Source organism: Sceloporus occidentalis, unplaced genomic scaffold, assembly GCF_023333645.1.
Source record: "Sceloporus occidentalis isolate IW3139 unplaced genomic scaffold, rSceOcc1.0.p SCAF_7, whole genome shotgun sequence".
NCBI lineage: Eukaryota > Metazoa > Chordata > Lepidosauria > Squamata > Phrynosomatidae > Sceloporus > Sceloporus occidentalis.
Window position 1 is genome coordinate 10,570,059 of NW_028316987.1, and position 19,073 is coordinate 10,589,131.

Genomic DNA, 19,073 nt, shown 5'->3' on the forward strand with positions numbered 1-19,073 from the left:
AACTGGTAAGAATTTTTTTGGCACTCTGTCCTGTAGAAAGTTGGTTAAAATGTCCTGGAGATGGCAGTGGAGGCTCCACAAAATCTTGTCATTTTATTTCAGTGTAATTAATCTGGAACAAATCACATCTCTGATTAATATCTCACTATTGCCAGCATGGAGATTTTGAGGGAGTGTTCTCAAGATCAATTGCAGCAGAGGTTAAGAACCTCTTAATACACATTAAATCAAATGTTTCTTTATACAATTTGATGGGTAGGCTGAATGACATCCCATTTCTAATGTGAAGATTCAGCCCCAGTCTATGTGAATCCTGACAACTGTATATTAATCTTTCCTTCCACTGTTGCAACAGCTCCCCAAAATGCAGCATTTATGCAGCATTCAGGCTTTTGCAAGTTTCTGTTGGTATTATTATAATCTCTCTTTGTTTAAAGTCTACCTGCACAGGAAGTAAGGATACCATGGGGCAGCTTCCATCCTCTGCTTTAAAGGCACTTTGGAGGAATAAGAACAAAATACTGTTTTATCACTGTATAACCATTAACACTGTTTGACTGCAAGGTATAATTAAATGCATATATTGTTCTTCTGAATGCTCCCAGGATACTATGGAGAAGGAAAACTTCACCACCTGAGCCTGGTCCTAGAATATGGCAGATTCCTTGCTCTCTCCCTCCAGGGCTCTTCAAAGTTGCTAGAGCAGACACTCCAGGACTCAAGAGTGACATTTATCCAGAGATCAGTCCAACAGAAGGGAGAATTAGCTTCATCTCCCTGCCCCTTTCAAAGCATTTGAAAGTATGAATGTATCCAGCATCTACAACACATCTAGATAGGAGCCAGAACCAGAGATGACATTATTCTCTAAGGCCTCATTCCCACTTACAAATAAATTGCTTTACGATCTGAATCAATGGATCGGTTTGGCAGCGGAGTGTGGTTCACACTATATTTGCACCGACTGCATTTTCTTGCTGTAATGTAAAATAAAATAACCCACTTGTGGTTCACATTGACAAATGAATTGATTCAATTTAAATTGTTTCCTGCCAGAGAATCTCAAAATAACCCATTTGTAGTTCACATTGGCAAATGAATGAATTCAATTTGAAACGTTTTCAGTGGCATTTTTCTCTCTCTGTCCATCACTGCAATCGCGTTTACGTAATTCCGTATGAGGGTCAAAGGATGGGCAGACACAGGTTGTTAACTTCCACTTCCCCACCCAGCAACCCCTTATCACATCACAGTAAATCAATTCCGCCCTGCATCTCATTCACACTGAAACTGATCAATTCATGAATTCGATTCTTCAAATCGACTCTTAAAACTGATTCCAATCCGCATCTGGTTCACATTTGCATGGAATCGATTCATCCAAAAAGAGGCAGGAAAAAATCAGCGTCAAAAGGACATGGGTTAAATGGGTCTAGCACATGGCCTCCCTGCTTCAGCAATTCAGTTCAAGTGCAAACCAGGGTCATTTAAACCACTTCAAACCGATTTGCAAACTGGTTTAAAACGTAGTGGGAATGAGGCCTAAACTTATCTTTTATATGTATAATTCATATCATTTCAACTGTCATTGCTTTCCTTAACAAATCCTGTTGCTTGGGAATTGTTGCCTGGAGAAAGTTGAGTATACTGTACTTAAGAACTTCAACAAACATAATTTTGATGTTCCTTTTAAGTTTAAAATTTCACTTCTGAAAATCCCACAGAATAAGGATTACTGAATGCTGTCCTATCAGTTCCTGCAAGTCAAAGCAGGATTTCCACACAAAAGGCAAACACATTTTCCTATCTCAGTTACCTGAATTAGAATGATTATTCACAGTCTGTGACTGTACCCTGAGAAGACACTATTGAGAGTCTCCTGGTAATCTTTCATCATCATGATTTTTTAAAAAAGCTTTCACATCCAGCCTAAAATGGAAATATAAATTTACACTAACATTGTAAAAATAAGAACAAGGCTGCAAGACAGAAAATGAGTACTTCTGGATATTTCTGCACATGGCATCTCTTGTGGTTGTATTGTATTCAATTCATTGGAAGCTTATTTAACTGACTCAAACATTTGTGATTTTCAGGAACATGGGCCAGCTCCACACACACAGTTCAGTGTCTGCCCATTGCTCAGCATTGGTCAAACCCTGGGAGTGGCCCTTGCTGCTATTGTTTACTGGTGGGGAAAGGTGATTAAGACAGAGAAACAGCTAATCTCAGTGGGGTGTATGTGTAGCATGAAGGTTCACTCTCAAATGGAGCACGCCACCTTTTCCTTCCTCCAGGAGCTCAGATCAGCTGGATCTTTATGGTCTGAATTGTTCCCCCAAAACACACAGCAGCCTTTTCCAGAGCTTGATAATTGCTGAGCATGGGAGTTTTGGGATGGAGTGCACATGCAATGGAACAGCCCTCTATTGCATGTCTAAAATAGGACTTCCATGCATGTAAGTCATTAAGAGGAACCCAGCTATGTTCTGTTATGCTTATGTCAGGGAGAAATATTGACTGAACAGAGCACTGACCTCTGGCACAAGCTGCCCTACAAGCAAGTCAAGGATTCCAGTTTTGGCTTGACCGCCTCCACAAAATATTGCTCTTCTACATCTTGCAGCTGGATTTCTTTCAGTCCTAGCTACTCTGTGAAAGGAAAGTCACAAGCAGTTCTACCATAAGGCAAGGTGAGGAGTCTGCCTCAGGTCTGAATGCTATGTGACGTGGAAGAGTGATTAGTAAACTGCAATCCATTGGCTAGTTCTTCGGCATAAGTCCCACCTAAATGTATGGTGCTGCAGCTTTCATTCATCTCCATGAGTGTTGCAGAAAAGGTAGGGCTAGCTCTCTCATTAAGAAAAGGCTACAGATTTAGGGCATAGTTAAAATGGCAGCAATGAGACTGGGGTAGGTGCTATTTGGATTTTTCATCTATGGCATCAAAATGGCTTGTGCAAGCATTGGCACAAGAACATCCCAGCAGATTGTACCTTGCCATGTTAATTAACAGGAAGGCAACATGCCATTTCGATTTTGTGCCCCGATACCAAAACGTTTGGGCTCACCCCTAACCAAGGTTGAGCATCCCTGCCGTACGGTGACTTCACGATGTTATCTCCAACCTGGGCAAACCCTAGGCGGAACCCCTGTACATCCAAAAAGTGCTTGAGTATCTCACGGAGTAAACATTCTTTGTTGGCAATGCTTATCCATGGGCTGTGGCCTCATTGGCTGTTCGACTCCAGTTTGTGTGAGAGCTCAAAGAGCAGGTTTTGATTGTCAATAACTTGAAACTGCCGGACATAAGCTTTAGTCTGCAACTGCTGGGGAGATGATTCCATTTCCAGGCCTACAGGGGGAAAAAAGAGAAGGGTGGGCATCAGAGACATAAAAATGTGCTTCCACTGCACATGCACTCACACACACCACATTTGCTTCTTGAAGAGCATGCAGCACAATTCCAAACTGTAATTAAATATCTATGTTCTGAATAGATTCTTTAAAGCAGGGAGTGGTGAACATGTGGCCCTCCAGATGTCTATCAACTACTACTCCCAAACTCTTCCCAGTGTGAGCTGCACAGAGGCAGGATCTAGGGAAGGCCTGCGCAACATATGGCCTGGGGGTTGCACGTGGCCCACCAAAGGATTTTGGGTGGCCCACAAAGATGTGGAAGGACTTCAAGCCTCCTCCATCACAGCCTGCTCCTGAGGAGAGGGCCATGCAAAGGAGAAGGAGGTAGGGTGAATGCTCGCCCTGCAAGGCTCATCTGCTGCTCAGCTTTCTACTGAGGAAAAGGCCAGGTGGAGGAGAAGGATGAGCAAACACTCACCCTGCAAGGCTCCTCCTCTGTCCAGCTTTCCCCTGAGAAAGACAGGTGGCAGAGGACAAAATGAGGCAAAAGCTCACCCCTCAAGGCTCCTCTATCACTCCTCTCCCGAGAAGTGCAGGTGGAGGAGAAGAACAGGCAAGGCTCCTCTGCCATTTAGCTTTCTCCTGGAGACAGGGCTGGGCAGAGGATGATGATTTAATATTTAATTAAAACCTGTCTACAGCACAAATAAGTTTAGCCTATTTTCATTTTGATCCTACCTACTGCCAAGTCGTGCAGGTCTGCTCTAGGGTCTTTTCCATAGCCCTCCTTGCTTCTCCCCCAAGCCTATTCTAGCACTGACCCATGGATAAGTCAACCCAGGTTTTTAATTTTTAGACTTAAATTTCTCAATTTATAGTCAAGTATATATGGTAAGTAGCTGATCTAGAATCTCAGGGCTTGTACAGATGGTCGCTTTGAGCTGGCCTGGGCCTGAACTAGGGGTGTGCAGGGGCTGAGCTTTTACACACTCAGCAACCCTACCGCACACCTTAGCTGCCATCATGGTGTGCGCCTTTCCATACAGGGTGTACCATGATGATGTCTGCACTGTGCAGCGCCCAAACAATGCCACACCGCACCGCACGGACATCATCATTACATGTGAGCATGCCAATGGCACCCCACGCATGGCCTAAAAAGAACGCGCCGGGGAGCGGGTTCTTTTTAGGCCACCCGGAGGACATAGCGTTTGGTTGCTGCGGTATCCATCCAGGGCAGAAAGGGACAGTGTCTCGCCGCCCCTTTCTCCCAATCTGTCCAGCCTCTCAGTTATGGTAAATAACTAAGAACTTGCTATCCTTCTAGAATTCTCCAGTCTGTTGCCCAATAGGGCTCCTTGTGCTACAAAATGCAAGATAGGGACGTTTGGTCAGACTTTTATCTATTCTGCACATCCATGCCTGCACTTCTCAAGTGTGGAAAATAGAGTAAGGTGCACAACCTTGAGAAAATCTGCATTCGTTTTTAAAGGAAAAGCAAGTGTCTAAAGTTCAATGCTGCAAAGATGGATTTTAAAAAAAGATGTGGGTTTCAGTGTCTGATGAAATCTTCCCACAACCCGACTAGTTCCTGGGATCTTCTCTTCACTTTTGATTTGCTTGTCTACTGCATATTAATGCAAACTGTAAGCTCTCTGAGCAAGGACTTGCTCATTCCTCATACAACCCAGGATGCAGTGACTATTAAGCACAGATTAAAAATACAGTAGTTGTAGTAGCAGTTACTGCATTTGTCCCCCGTTGCAGTCTAATTTAGGCAACTAATACTTACAGAGAGGCCGGCTCCGGCATTTCCTGATTGTCCGAACTTTCTCTGCTACTGAATGCTACAAGAGAGAGAGAGAAAGAGAGGAATTGGGGTAGTGAGAGCATTTTATTATTATATATGCCTTACCTTAAAAGATTAATTGGGAAACAGCATTGTTATTCATTTATTTGATATGGCACTTTTCTCCCAGAGTAGGACCCAAAACAGCTCACAGAAGGAATGCAATTAAAATCTACCAATGCAATTTTAAATCTATGTATATCTATGTACATCTATGTACATCTCTGCAAGTTCCAAAGCTCACATGTGCCAGTACCGGAATAAAGAAGGAATCAATGTAAATGTATTCAAAACACATTCAAGGCATACAGAGATTTATCCAGGTTTGTCCCGGGTCTATTTACATTGGTTATTCACACTGCCAATGATGCAAATCTTTTTTTAAAACTTGAAAAAAAACCTCCAATATTGATTAACCTGAGTTAAGTTGGGGGGTTTGGAAGCTCCCACCCACCCCAAACTTAATCAGATTCATTCAAAATGCATCTGAACTAAATTGGGAATATATGATTAGCGTGTTAAAAGAAATGAAATTGGGGAAAAACTTTATAAATTGGGTACAAGCAATATCTAAGGAGCAAAATGCAAAAATTTTAATTAATGGACAAAAATCTAAAATAATCAAAATTGAAAAAGGAACCAGGCAGGGTTGCCCACTCTCACCTCTACTCTTTATTACAGCTTTAGAGATATTGAATAACAAAATTAGGAAAAACAAAGAAATTACTGGGGTAAAAGTTAAAAATTCGGAATTTAAACTGAAGGCATACGCAGATGACCTAGTTTTGACATTATCGAATCCCTTGGAAACAATACCTTTAGTATTCAACACTATTAGAGAATTTGGCGAATTGGCGGGCTTCAAAATCAACAAAAATAAAACAAATATATTGGCATTGAACATGACTAAAAAAGATAAAGAAGAAATTCAAAGAATATCGGGATGTGAAATAAAAGAGAAAATCAGATATTTGGGAATACAAATTACAAGAAAAAACTCAGATCTTTTCAAAAATAATTACGAACAATTGTGGAAAGAGATAAAAAAAGATCTGAAACAATGGAATAATTTAAATGTGTCTTGGTTAGGCAGGATTGCTACTATACAAATGAATGTAACCCCTAAATTACTTTTTTTATTTCAGAATATACCAATAATTATAAATGATAAACATTTCAAAACATGGGAGAAGGATATAACTAATTTCATTTGGAACAACAGAAAGCCAAGAGTCAAATTGAAAATTTTGCAAGATAGAAAAGAAAAAGGAGGACTAGGATTGCCAAATTTCAGGATATATTACTACGCATGTTGTCTTAATTGGATAAAAGATTGGATACAAATCAAAAATCATGAATTATTAGAACTAGAGGGATTCGATGGCATGGATACTTAATTTATGACAAAATTAAAGTAAATCAAAACTTTAATAATCACCTGGTAAGAAAATCTTTATTTAAAATTTGGACAAAATATAAGCCCCATATTATACAAAAAATTCCTAGATGGACGTCAATTAACGAAGCTTTTTTTAGGAGAGAAAAAATGAAAAAAGAAGATTGGATATCATATGAAGACTTACTAAAAAAGGAGGTAGGACAATACAAATTAAAAATGATGGAAGAACTATTAGCAGAAGGCCTGAAATGTAATTGGTTCCTTTATATGCAAATGGGGGCAAGATATAAATTAGACTCCAAATTATCACAAATTGAAATGGAAGAGACGCAATTGGCAAAGACAATAATCTATGACGATGAACATAAAATATCCAAATTATACAAACTACTATTAGATCTGGAAATGGAAAATGAAACAATAAAACACTATATGATAACTTGGGCACAAGATATTGGCAGGCCAATAATGTTAGATGATTGGGAGAAAAATTGGAACAAAAGAATAAAATATACACTCTGTGCTGATATAAAGGAGAATTACTATAAAATGCAATATAAATGGTACATCACACCAGAGAAAATATGTAAGATAAACAAAGAGCAGAGGCTAGAATGTTGGGACTGTAAAGAAAATGTAGGATCATTCAAACACATGTGGTGGGATTGTGAGAGAGCAAAAAAATTCTGGAAACAAATACATCTGGAAATCGAGAAAATATTAAATATTAAAATAAAGAAGGATATATTGTTATTTCTGTTGGGAATAATAGCAGACGAGCATATTGAAAGACAGTATGGGAAACTGATATTCTATTTGATAATTGCGGCAAGAATGGTCTTTGCAAGGAAATGGAAATGTAAAGAAAACCCAACAGTGGAGGAATGGTACGACAAGATTTACGATATGATGATTGTGGATAAATTGACATGTCTGCTTAGGAATGATTTTGCTAATAGAGCGGAAGAACAATGGGAACCAATCATGAAATATTTAACAGAGAAGGGGGAAAAATGAAATCTGCCTAAGATGTGTATGATGTATTTAGGACTGTTAAGGTGTTAAAGTGCTAAGGAAAAAAGATGTTATGAATATACTGGCAATTGTAAAAGTAAAGTAATGTTAAGAACTCAATAAAAGTTACTAAGATAATATTACACTAAGGAAAGATATCAAAAGCATAAACAATATTATTTATATATTTACACATTTAAGAAAGACATAGAAGATTTAAGTAACTTTTGTAAAGAAATATAAGAATAATTAAAGGAAAGTCATAATATGTGAAATATTATAAATATTCAGCTTAAAGGACGGGAAGGTCATGTTTAAATGTGTATGGTTGTGTATAGTCCTTTTCTTCCTATTTTTCTTTTTCTTTTTGACTTAGTTTAGTTTTTTGTGTGTATACTTTAGTATAAGTTATTAGGCATTATGTATAGTGTAATATAGAATGTGTTGTGTCGAGGTTATTTTTATTTTTTTATTTTTCTTTCTCTGGTTTTTTATGTTTAATTCGTATGAGAGTTAATGGTGTTTTGTGTTGTAAATAATTGTATTTGATTTTAATAATAAAATTTATTTTAAAAAAAATGCATCTGAACAACAAAAGGGTGATTAAAATGATGAAAATTATCCAGGATGAATCCAGGTTGAATCTTTGTTGTTCACACGTATCCTGAATGCACCAAATTACGTTGGGGGGAGACTGCCAAAATCCCACTTAATGTGGTATAGCCAATATAGGCTCCTGCCCCCCCCCCCCAGTTTTCCAATGTGAATAGACCCAAATAGACCTGAGATAAAACTGCATGCTTTGAACTTGTTCCAAATGCATTCTCATAATTAACTTCATCTTTATTTGAATGCTTGCATTTGTGAGGAATGGACCTTGCAGAGATGTGCATTGATGAGGTTCCATAGTGTAAACAACAAACCTGGAATGCCTGAGTGAGATGATTCACACTAAAAAGAAGACATCTGAATCATCCTCCCAGATTCAACCCAGATTCAATCCACATTATTTTCACTGTCTGCAGCAAGATGTTCTCTATCTTCTTTCCAGCTATGAACCACTAGAGGGAACTCTAGACCTCCTTATTTCATGCCATTATCGCTTCAACACACTGTTCTCTCTAATGCCAAATTCTGAGAAGCAAATTTAAGAAGCCTGGCTGTCAGGATTTCTTGAAGGTCAATACCAAGGTTTTGTTAAGAGTGCTGGGCAAAAAAGGCGAGGAAGTGAACGGATGTGTCACTCCGTTACAAAAAAACAAAAACAAAAAACCCTTTCTAAATTAAGCATGTTTTATTTATTTAATTATTTCATTTCATTTATTATGGCAAATAGCCAGCAAATTCAATTAATTAAGCGACTGAAATGGCACCAATGTGCACCAATGAAAAAATACGCACAGAAGTCAGGTTTTTGAGATGAAACCCACATCTCTCCCAGCAGGCATCATTTTGGAATGCCTCTCTTTAGATGGTTGGTGGTTTTTGTAAGTACATCCCTGCTGTCTGATGCTATCATTACGCTGTTCTTTAGCAGAAATTGTACCCCACCCAGATACCATGAAAAGCACCAAAATGCAGATTCAAAGGGGACAGAGGCAAAATTTCACATTCAGCACAGTAAGCATTTTTCCATCAATATGCTTGTTTAGCATACATTATACACTAATAATTGCAGGACTGGTGTTATTTTTTTTAATTGGTTGACACATATGCTCAACATATGAATAATTCTATATTTCACACACAAAGTACATTTAGATGAGGTACGGTCGGGAGGGAAATTAGGGCTTAACTGACAATGATGTGGCTTCATTTTTCTGCCCCCACTATGCGTTTCCCTCCTCCCTGGGGGCCAGAAAAATCTGGGACAACTCCCGCGCACATCTCTCTCACACACACAGACACACACAGAGGCGTTACATCTTGACAAGGAGAGTTGGAGGAGCTTCTGTGAAGCTGTTGCCATGGCAGCCCTAGTATCCCACTGGGCTAGAAACCATACAGAGGACCAACTGTTAGCTAATCCCCTGAGAGCAGAGGGAGGATGGGGGACAAGAAGATGGTGATGGGAGATGCAGAAAGACCACCTGAGCGCTCACACCCTCAGAAAAGTCTGGTGTTTGCCAGTGGGGCTTGATGTGAAAGCTAACCGTGGGTGCTACTCCACAGATACACAGAAAGGGACAAAAATCATGTTGATGACTCTTTGCATCTCAGTGTGCATACACCCTTCTTGAGAGCAGGTGAAAGGAGAATGGGCTAAGTGGTGGTGGTCAGTGGGCATCCCCAGCCTGGTGTGTGTGGGGCTGCAAGGAGGGTGGACCAAAGAGCTCACTCAGCCCTCTCCTTTGCTGCTGTGGCATTGGCCTCCTCATGAGGAGACTGGTGGCACCCAGGAAAGTCAGGAGGGGCTTGCTCAGCCCATGTCACTCCATAGTGGGAGGAGGGCGAACGGGCATCACCCCTTTTCTAGGGTGTCATCCAGTGTGATGCTAATGGTGCTGGGGAAGTTTCCTTCTTCATGGGTGGGGTGAAAGGCATCTGTCCATGTAGTGAAACAATATACAGTCAGCCCTCCGTATTAAAGTATTTTAAAAAATAATATATATTCCTAAAAGCAAACCTTGATTTTGCCATTTTATATTGTTGTTGTTGTTAACTGCCTTCAAGTCATTCTCGACCCATGACGACCCTGTGGATGAGACATCTCCAAGACTCCCTGCCCTCCACTGCTCTGCTTAGGTCCTGTAAACTCATACCTGTGACCTCCTTAATAGAGTCCATCCATCTAGCACATGGCCTTCCTCTCTTTCTATTTCTCTCCACTTTTCCTAGCATTATTGTTTTTTCCAGTGTCCTCCCTTCTCATGATGTGCTCAAAGTGCAACAGCCTCAGCTTTGCCATCCTAGCTTCCACATTTTATATAAGGGAAACCATTTTATTATGCCATTGTATATAATGGACCTTGAGCATCCACGGATCTTGGTATCCATGAAAAGTCCTGGAACCAAACCCTAGGGCAGGCATCGGCAACGTGCGGCCCGCGGGCCGCATCCGGCCCGCGAAGCCTCTAGGACTGGCCCGCGCTCGCCCCTGCCGCCGATTGCGCCGCCGATTGGCACCGCTCCGGCCGCCATTTTGTTTTTTAAAATGGCGGCGCCCCTCTAGGAGGCCCGGGGCGCTTGCTGCAGCCCTGTTCCAGGGCTGCAGGGCCGCACCAGCCCTCCGAATGGGCTCCGCCCTCCTCCCTTCTCTCTCTGCCCTTCGCCCTCCTGGCTCCGTTTTCCTAGCTCTGCCCTCCTCTCTCCGCCTCCCTCTATGAATAAAAGAGTGTGGAGGGGAGGGAAAGGAGGAGGCGGCAGAGAAAAGGAAAGTGAAAGTAAGAGAGCCAGCCAGCCAGCCAGCCAGCCGGAGCGAGCCACTGAAGAGGTTGGTTGGTGCATGTATTTTCCTCTGCTTGGTGACTGTGATTTACTCTCCCTTGGTATCTTTGCAAACCCCCCCCAATGCTCCTTTGGGCATGCTTTGATTCTGATTTCCTGCATGGCAGGGGGTTGGACTGGATGGCCCTTGGGGTCTCTTCCAACTCTATGATTCTATGAGGAGAGAGGGGGAGAGAGAAAGGGTGGGAGGGTGGGAGTGAGAGGGAGGGAGGAAGGGAGAGAAAGAGAGGGAAGAGAGAGAGAGAACCACAGCCACTGAGCCAGGTGAGAGGTTTGTTCATTGGGGGAGGGGGGTTATACTACCTGTGCCTTTGTGTTTTGAGACAGTGGCATGCATTTTTTGCTGTTTTGTGGCCTTGCCTAGTAGCTTCCATCCTTGCAAATACTGCTATTATTATTGTTGTTATCCCTTGGTATTGTCTTTGCAAGATCCCCCCACATGGACTTGCTTGCACATTTCTGGGTTCAGACAGTGGCATGCATTTTTTGCTGTTTTGTGGCCTTGCCTAGTCGCTTCTTGCAAATATTGTTATTATTATGCGGCTCCGCCCCCGGAGGGTGGAAACTCCACCCCTGACATGTGGCCCTGCCTCCAGATAGTAGAAGCTCCGCCCTGGCATGCAGCTCCGCCCCAGAGGGTGGAAGCTCCACCCCCGTGTACAGCTCCACCCCCGGAGGGTGGAAGCTCCACCCCCGGCTTCGGCCCCCCAGTTGTCTGAGGGACAGCAACCCGGCCCCCGGCTCAAAAAGGTTGCCTACCCCTGCCCTAGGGGATACCAAGGGCCTACTGTACTTGTATGGTTCATTTTTATCTCTCCGTGTGGTAGGTTAGAGTTTATGTGTGATTTTATCTGGGAGCAGTTTTTTTCTTTAAACAGGAATTCTCACAATAGTTTCAGCTGATTTCCCCCAACCTTTGCACAGCACCTATCGACCTTTTACAAAACAACTCTGGTCCCTTCTCACCCTCCTACAGTTCCCCAGCCTCTTCTCTGGTCCTCAAGACAAGGGATGAAGAATCTCTGAGTGAGAGTTCTGTCTTGAAAAGTCTTAGTGCTATGTGTGTTTATGTATGCGTATCCCACTTGTTGTACCCCATCCTTTTGATTTGAATGGCATGCAGTGTGCAAACATAGTTGATACTTAAGGTATCACAGTTAATGAAACCACCATGGGCTACTCCATGTGACACTGTCCCTAAATCTTAGATTTTGGCCCTAAATCTCAGGGCCCAGGATCTGGCAACCTTGCTCTCATCATGTTGACAGAACCACGCTTTTCATTAAGCAGAGTAATGTGGCTGCATTTCAGGCAGGAGAGGGCAGGAATGGGGAGCAGCACTAAGGTGATGGTGGACACAGCTGTGCATGCTACACTGTCTGCCCTGCACCCTTCAGCTAACATCATTCTCTGAGACGCACTGTACCACTGCCAGTACTAAAGTAAAATATACCAGCTGAAGGAGAGGGCATGCCATTTTGTCCATGCCTCAAGCAGCAAATGTGTCAGGCCAGCCCTGCATGCCTTGTTTGGTTTTCAGATGCTGAGGAGAACAAGAGTGAGCAGCACTGACCTCTTTAATCAGCAGACGGTAGAGCCACTGTACTGCCCCAAATACTAAGAGACTGGCCTTCTGCCTTTTTCCTCACCATAAGGGAAATATCTTCCACATTCTGCACTTCAGGCCCCAGCTCAGTCTATTGTTCTCAAGGATCTGGGTCTGGAAAAGATACACTACAAGTCTGGCCTTCTACATAAGGCAAATATCTTCCACATTCTGCACTTAACGCTCCAGCTCAATCTATTGTTCTCTGTATCTGGAACAGATAAACTACAAGTCCAGATTCCATATTTGCAGCTTTTGCAATTTACAGGGGAAAACCCTTGTTGGTAGGAGAGAGGGGATGCCAACCTATTGCTGGTACAATTGGTGCTATATTCTTTTTATTTCGCTTGGAGAGCTGTGAATCTCAGGAAGGTCTTTTTAAAGATGCCAGATTGTAAGTTACTACAAATCCTCATTCTTCTGGTTTTGAACCCAAATCTCTCAGAATGTATTTGGAGTGGTGCTGCGGGTGGAATATGTGCAGGTTTCCCCCCTCTTATGTCAAGATCATTCTTCATTTTCTCTTCATATATTCTCCTCACTCCCCATCTGACTCCGCCAGATTCTTACTCTCCACCTGACCCCACCACACATGTACAATGTCCAAGACACTAGGCCCAGACATTGTGGAGACTGTAAAACGACGGCCAGGTACAATTGCTGCAATTGCTCCTAACAAAGCAGTATAACAGCAACTACAGGTAATGGTGATATTTACTCTTGTCTTGGATGAATTTGGTGAAATGATCCACACACATCTGTTGTTGTTAATTACCACCAAATCAGCTTTGATTCATGATGATCCTATGAATGAGAGACCTCCCAGACATCTTGTTATTAATAGCACTGCTCAAGTCTTGTGAACTCAGGCCCATGGCTTCCATGACTCAGTCTACTCCACCTGTAATGCATTCTTCCTTTTTTCCTATTGCCTTCTATCTTACCAAGCATTACTGTCTTTTCTAATGTTTCACATCATCTCATGTCAAACACAATAATCTCTGTCTAGTCATTTTGGCTTCTAAGGAAAATTCAGAGACTCACCCACACAAATGACACTGAAGGGAAAAATCTTATGGCTTCTGGGTTATATGATCCTAGAAACCTTCTAAATAAAATCTGCAGGTAAAATCTACCATCTCCTTTGCAACTACACAGAAATGTTCTAGACTGGCCTGGGTGGGTGCAAGGCATCAACAGAATCAGCTGCTTTTATTTTGTTTCTTTAACTTAAATTTATTTAATGTATTTATTTAAAGCTTTTGTCTTTTGCCTCTTAGTCCCCCTGGGCTGATATATAACATGTTTTAAAAATTAAAACGTTAAATATACAAGTACAAACAATTAAAAACAGATGGAAACATATATTCAAAAACAGTTTTAAAACCAATGATAGTTAAGACAGCCAGAGCAGCCATCCCTAGTTTAAAGAAATGGGGTGCTACTACAGAGGGACCCCTGTCCTGTATCCACCAACCGAGCCTCTATTTCATCTCAGATCCAATGTAAAAACAAGACCCTTGAAATTATGGAGTCAATTTTACATCTTTACAGAAACAGTTTTGCTGGAGATGGTGGAAAATACCCACCACCAACAAATCTATCACCAGTTGGAAACAGAAGTAGGTACTATGCTACATAAAAATATCTTATTTGTGCCTTTTTAGAATGGCACAATTATTCCACGTTGTCATTTTCATTACGGAGAGAAAGAGATGTCAGCAAGACTGGTAGCAACATTTTACAGCACAGCCTATCTTTGATTGCCTTCTCTATTCATCAATCTTAACAAAATGGTGAGCTATGTCTAGTACTGTAGGGCAGTGCTACTCAGATGGTTGTTTATTTTTCCCCCCAGTGTGCCAGGGATTAGCACCATATTTTTGCCTTACCAGCTACAATTGTTTCTCTCATTGCTGGAAAATCTCCAGGGGCCAGTTCCAGTGACTACTACTGCGAGTAGCACAGCTGTAGGGGAAATCTGCCCTTTGATCCTTCAGTCCACCTTTGAGGGCAAGCGTCAACTTTCTACAACAGATGGATTAGACATGTTCCTTGCTTTCTCCCATCCCTCATTTTGGTAGTCATTATCATGCACACAGTACATTTGAGATTTGCCAGACACTAAATCCTGCTTTCTTGCTCACCAGCAACTTTCCATTCTGGGGGTGTTCTTTAGAATAATCTGAATTCTGTAGATTTATTAATCCCATAGACTTTGAAAGTAAGAATGTTATTCCTTCTACAAATCACAGTACATGCTAGGATGGTGGGAGAAGGATAGGGGTGGTGGTGGTATGTCCTTACCAGCTTCTCTATATTGACCAGTCCGTCCACCAAGGTTTTGCTAGCTTCATGCAAAAACGTCAGATCTGAGAGAGTTAGAGAGGAGGAAAAAGAGGGGAAAGTGAGCCAAGAAAGAGGAGGACTGGGAGGAATTGCTGAGTTCCAATTTTTAAACCATGCAAACTTGAAGCCTATTTCCTCTCTTCCCAGTTGCTTAGGATAGAATGATTTGTTGTAATCAAATGATGATATGAAAGAAAGAATTCTGAACATGCTCAGAGGCACCTATTATTACTGCTGATACCAGCTAGATATCTGATTTTATGATGGAATTATCTATCTATCTATCTATCTATCTATCTATCTATCTATCTCATATATTGCAAGGATCCAGGGGATGGGATTGATAAAGTGAACACACAATCCCATACAGTGAGAACTGGGTCCAAGGGTATCAGGACCCATTTTATTTTCATCATAACAATGTCCCTGATTTATCTTTCCCACATGAGTAAGTGGAAAACATTCTTGCATATAAGAAAAGTTAAGGAATGTGTTGACAGCTGCATTTCACATGTGGTCCACAGCTATCCCCTAATTCACAATTGTTGAGAATCAAGTCTACATAGCTCCTAGCCCTTCATCAGTAGAAATTGTTTTGAGCTGTGTTCCCAAAGATGCTGGGAGATGCAGTCCAACCCATCTGGCTGGTTAAGATGGCACTAAAGTGCAATGAAAAACTGGGGATTCACTTTTATTGATAGGTACTTTATTATTTCAAATGCCCCTAGTTTAAAATTGGGGCCACACTGGTATAACCAAGGCGCACTTTCCCATGAATGCTGATTCCAAAAAAGCAGCAAGTGACACAGCAGTTGTCACTCACCTTTTAAGATGAGGGGCACAAAGGGGATTATTGGAGGTTTCATCCTAGAGAGAACTTCTCGGTAGCTTTTATGATTCCGGCAAGGGTCCTGCAACGTGAAAAGAAGAAAAAGGCATCATGGTTTCTGGTTTGCAGAAAGACAGGGAATTAACCGTTCCTCAAGCATGGCTGGGGCCATAATACTGTAGCAATAACTGTTAGTAGATATTGCTGAAGTTAGGTTTTAAAATTTTGTTATTTCTAAAAATCCACGAGGAACACCTGATAAAGCTCCGGATGTTCAAGGTCTTCCCTATTTTCAGATGGATAAACACACATAAAGTTTTTGCTAAGCAAAATGACAGGAAGCAGCATGAAAAAGAGGATGCACTGTTCTTTTATCTGTGACCTGGGACCTCAGGATGAAAGCCCATCTTTCTGACTAGATAATTTATCAGGGTGGTAACAGCGGCCGTGACAAATGATGACAATGGTGGCAACAACACATTCTTGGCATCAGGAGACACTTTCATACAAGCTGGTCTGTAGAGAAATCTCTCCTTTTGTAGACAATTTGGGGTAATATTCCAGACCAGCAACAGGCCAGGGGCCACTTTTTCATCCACAAGCCACACCAAGATCCAAAGTACAAGAAATATGCAGGGGGGGAGCTGTTCCATAAACCATCAGAAGAAGTTAGGAAGTCCACTTCTATTATAATATTTTGGGCTTTCAGAATGGATTGTCATTGTTGTGTGCCTTCAAGTTGTTTCCAACTTATGGTGACCCTAACACAGGGGTTTCTTGGCAAGATTTGTTCAGAGGAGGTTAACTATTGTCCAAATTCACCCAGTGGTTTCATGGCCAAGCTGGGAATCAAACCCCAGTCTCCAGAGTTGTAGTCCAACACTCAAACCACTATGACACACTGGCTTTCCTTGGAATGGATTACTGCACTGTATTTTTGACAAAAACATCACTCCTAAAGATTTCCAGGAGCAAAACAATCAACATTTTGCTCCATATTTTCCATCTGGGTTGGCAACAAGAGATATAGGATGCAAAATCAAAGACACTTTGGCTACTCCCTCCATCTTAGGGAATTCTGGGAATTGTAGTTTTGGAGACTCCAGAGCTCTCTGACAGAGAAGGCTAAATGTCTCACAAAACTACAATTCCCAGAATTCCATAGCACTGAGCCCCAGCAGGTAAAGTGGAGTCACACTGGGTTATTACCACAGTGCAGACACAGCGTAAGAGGAGAAACTAAGGCCAGACAGAAGGTTCATGGCTGAACTGATACTTGAACTGTGCAATTTCTAGCTCACAAGTCTTCTTCTAAAGCATCACTCAACACCAGCCCTTTCCTAGGAGATTTCTGAATGGCTCACCGTTAGGTTCTCAAATTTCCGGAACAGGTTCTTAAATTTCCCTGGAAGTTTCTGGAAAAAGAAGAGAGAAAGAGAAAATTCAGAGATGGAGGGAGGGAGAAAGAGATATCCAAAATGACAAGAATGGGCTTTACAACTGAACAAAACTCAGTACATCTTATTCAGCCTGGCTACTCCTATATGATTTATATGGGTTATTCTAAGTGGACAGAGGGGTCCCAATTGCCCTTTGTGCAAAATACAGGTTTGTACCTTTACTGCTCTGCCCATTGTTTATGCTGCTATTAATTGTTAATGTTATTATTAGTAGCTTATTTTAAATTAGTTTTAATTGTAATGCCTTTAATTCCTTTTTTGGGAGGGGGATATTGTAATATTATATTAAGTATTGCATGTAGGATGTTTTAATTATGTTAACCACTTTGATTGTTTTATTACAAAAAGCGATGTACAAATAAAAGTTTTATTATTATTTATTATGGTAGCTATAGTAGTATCAGTGCAATAAGCGCATAGTGTGCAAGGGCCCTGGATGTGGGCAGTTAGATACCCATGGCACCAGCAGATTAAGACAATATGGCCTGGGGCTTCAGAGTATATACTGTACACTTCCATGTGTTTATCAATATAACCCATTTAGCAATAGTTTATGGTTTAACCAGTTTAACAAGAGCATCTCCCATTGCCCTGTGGTAACCTCCTTGTTCGTTTTGGGATGGATGAACCAACTGAGCAAACGACACCAAACAGGATTTGTTTCCTGGACTGAGTCATCCGAGATGTTGGCGTTTAACTAGTCCAGATGTGCATCTTCTTTGGGAGAGAGATCACTTATGCAATGACTCACCTGACAACAGGCACTGCCCTCAACGCCCAAAGGTGTGGCATGTTCGTTTCATATAGAAAAGAAACCCCCAGATGGTTTCATCCTAAAATGTGCTTTGAACTATTGTGACATTTAATTTTCTTTAACCTTTTCCATACTTCTTTTACATTTTATGAAGTACCCAATGCGGCTTATGAAAATGCAAAGGTATTTTTAAAGCACAGCAATTAAATCAATATGACTACAAATCTAGAAAAACATTAAGATTGCTTTGCTGGACCTGACAAGATCCCCTGAATCCAGCACTCTTCTTCTAATATCAGCCGGATGCCAGAGTCCCTAGCTTTGGTATACAAATTATGGCTTTTCTTCCATATCCACGGATTTTTATGGATTCAACCATCCATGGATTGAAAATATATATTTTTTTAAATTCCAAAAACAAGCCTTGATTTTGACATTTTATAGTGGGCCCTTGGTATCTGCTGGGGTTTGGTTCCAGGACCCCCCTGTGGACACCAAAATCCACGAATGCTCAAGTCCCATTCAATACAATGGCATTGGAAAATGGGGTCCCTTATATAAAATGGCAAAGTCCAGGTTTGCTTTTCAAACCACTAGGACCACATTGGCAAACAAAGTGAGGCTGAAACAGGCACAACCAGCACCATAAAATCATGTCCAGAAGCAAAGCAGCTGCCCTTTCAACTGAAGACCAGAAAATGTACAAGTATTCTTTGCATCTGTATTTCACACAGCCATTAATATAGTGTTACATTATCTGCTAATGTCTTTCCTTTTAGCCAACAGTTTTCTGCAGGTTAGCATTCTCTGAAGGTTAGCATAATAACTCTTCCAGGTTGGCATTCTCTGAAGATGCCAGCCACAGATGCTGGTGAAACGTCAGGAATAAAGTCTTATAGAACATGGCCATATAGCCTGAAAAACCCACAAAAAAACTATGCATGCCGGCTATGAAAGCCTTCGACTTCACAGTTTTCTGCAGTGTTTACTCAAAAGAAAATCTTAT

At 41.4% G+C, this 19,073-nt stretch overlaps 1 protein-coding gene across 1 annotated transcript in view; it reads right to left on the minus strand.

The window, feature by feature from the left end:
• Positions 1 to 2,041: 2,041 nt before the first annotated feature.
• RAPGEFL1 (Rap guanine nucleotide exchange factor like 1) overlaps positions 2,042 to 19,073 on the minus strand; it is a 74,054-nt gene continuing 57,022 nt past the window's right edge. Inside the window, exons 11-15 of the mRNA XM_089531877.1 lie at positions 17,218 to 17,268; positions 15,848 to 15,935; positions 14,983 to 15,047; positions 5,153 to 5,207; positions 2,042 to 3,355 (exon numbers count right to left, since the gene is read on the minus strand). Of these exons, the coding sequence (XP_089388003.1) occupies positions 3,231 to 3,355; positions 5,153 to 5,207; positions 14,983 to 15,047; positions 15,848 to 15,935; positions 17,218 to 17,268 (384 nt within the window). The 3' untranslated portion in view covers positions 2,042 to 3,230. The remainder of the gene's footprint in view (positions 3,356 to 5,152; positions 5,208 to 14,982; positions 15,048 to 15,847; positions 15,936 to 17,217; positions 17,269 to 19,073) is intronic.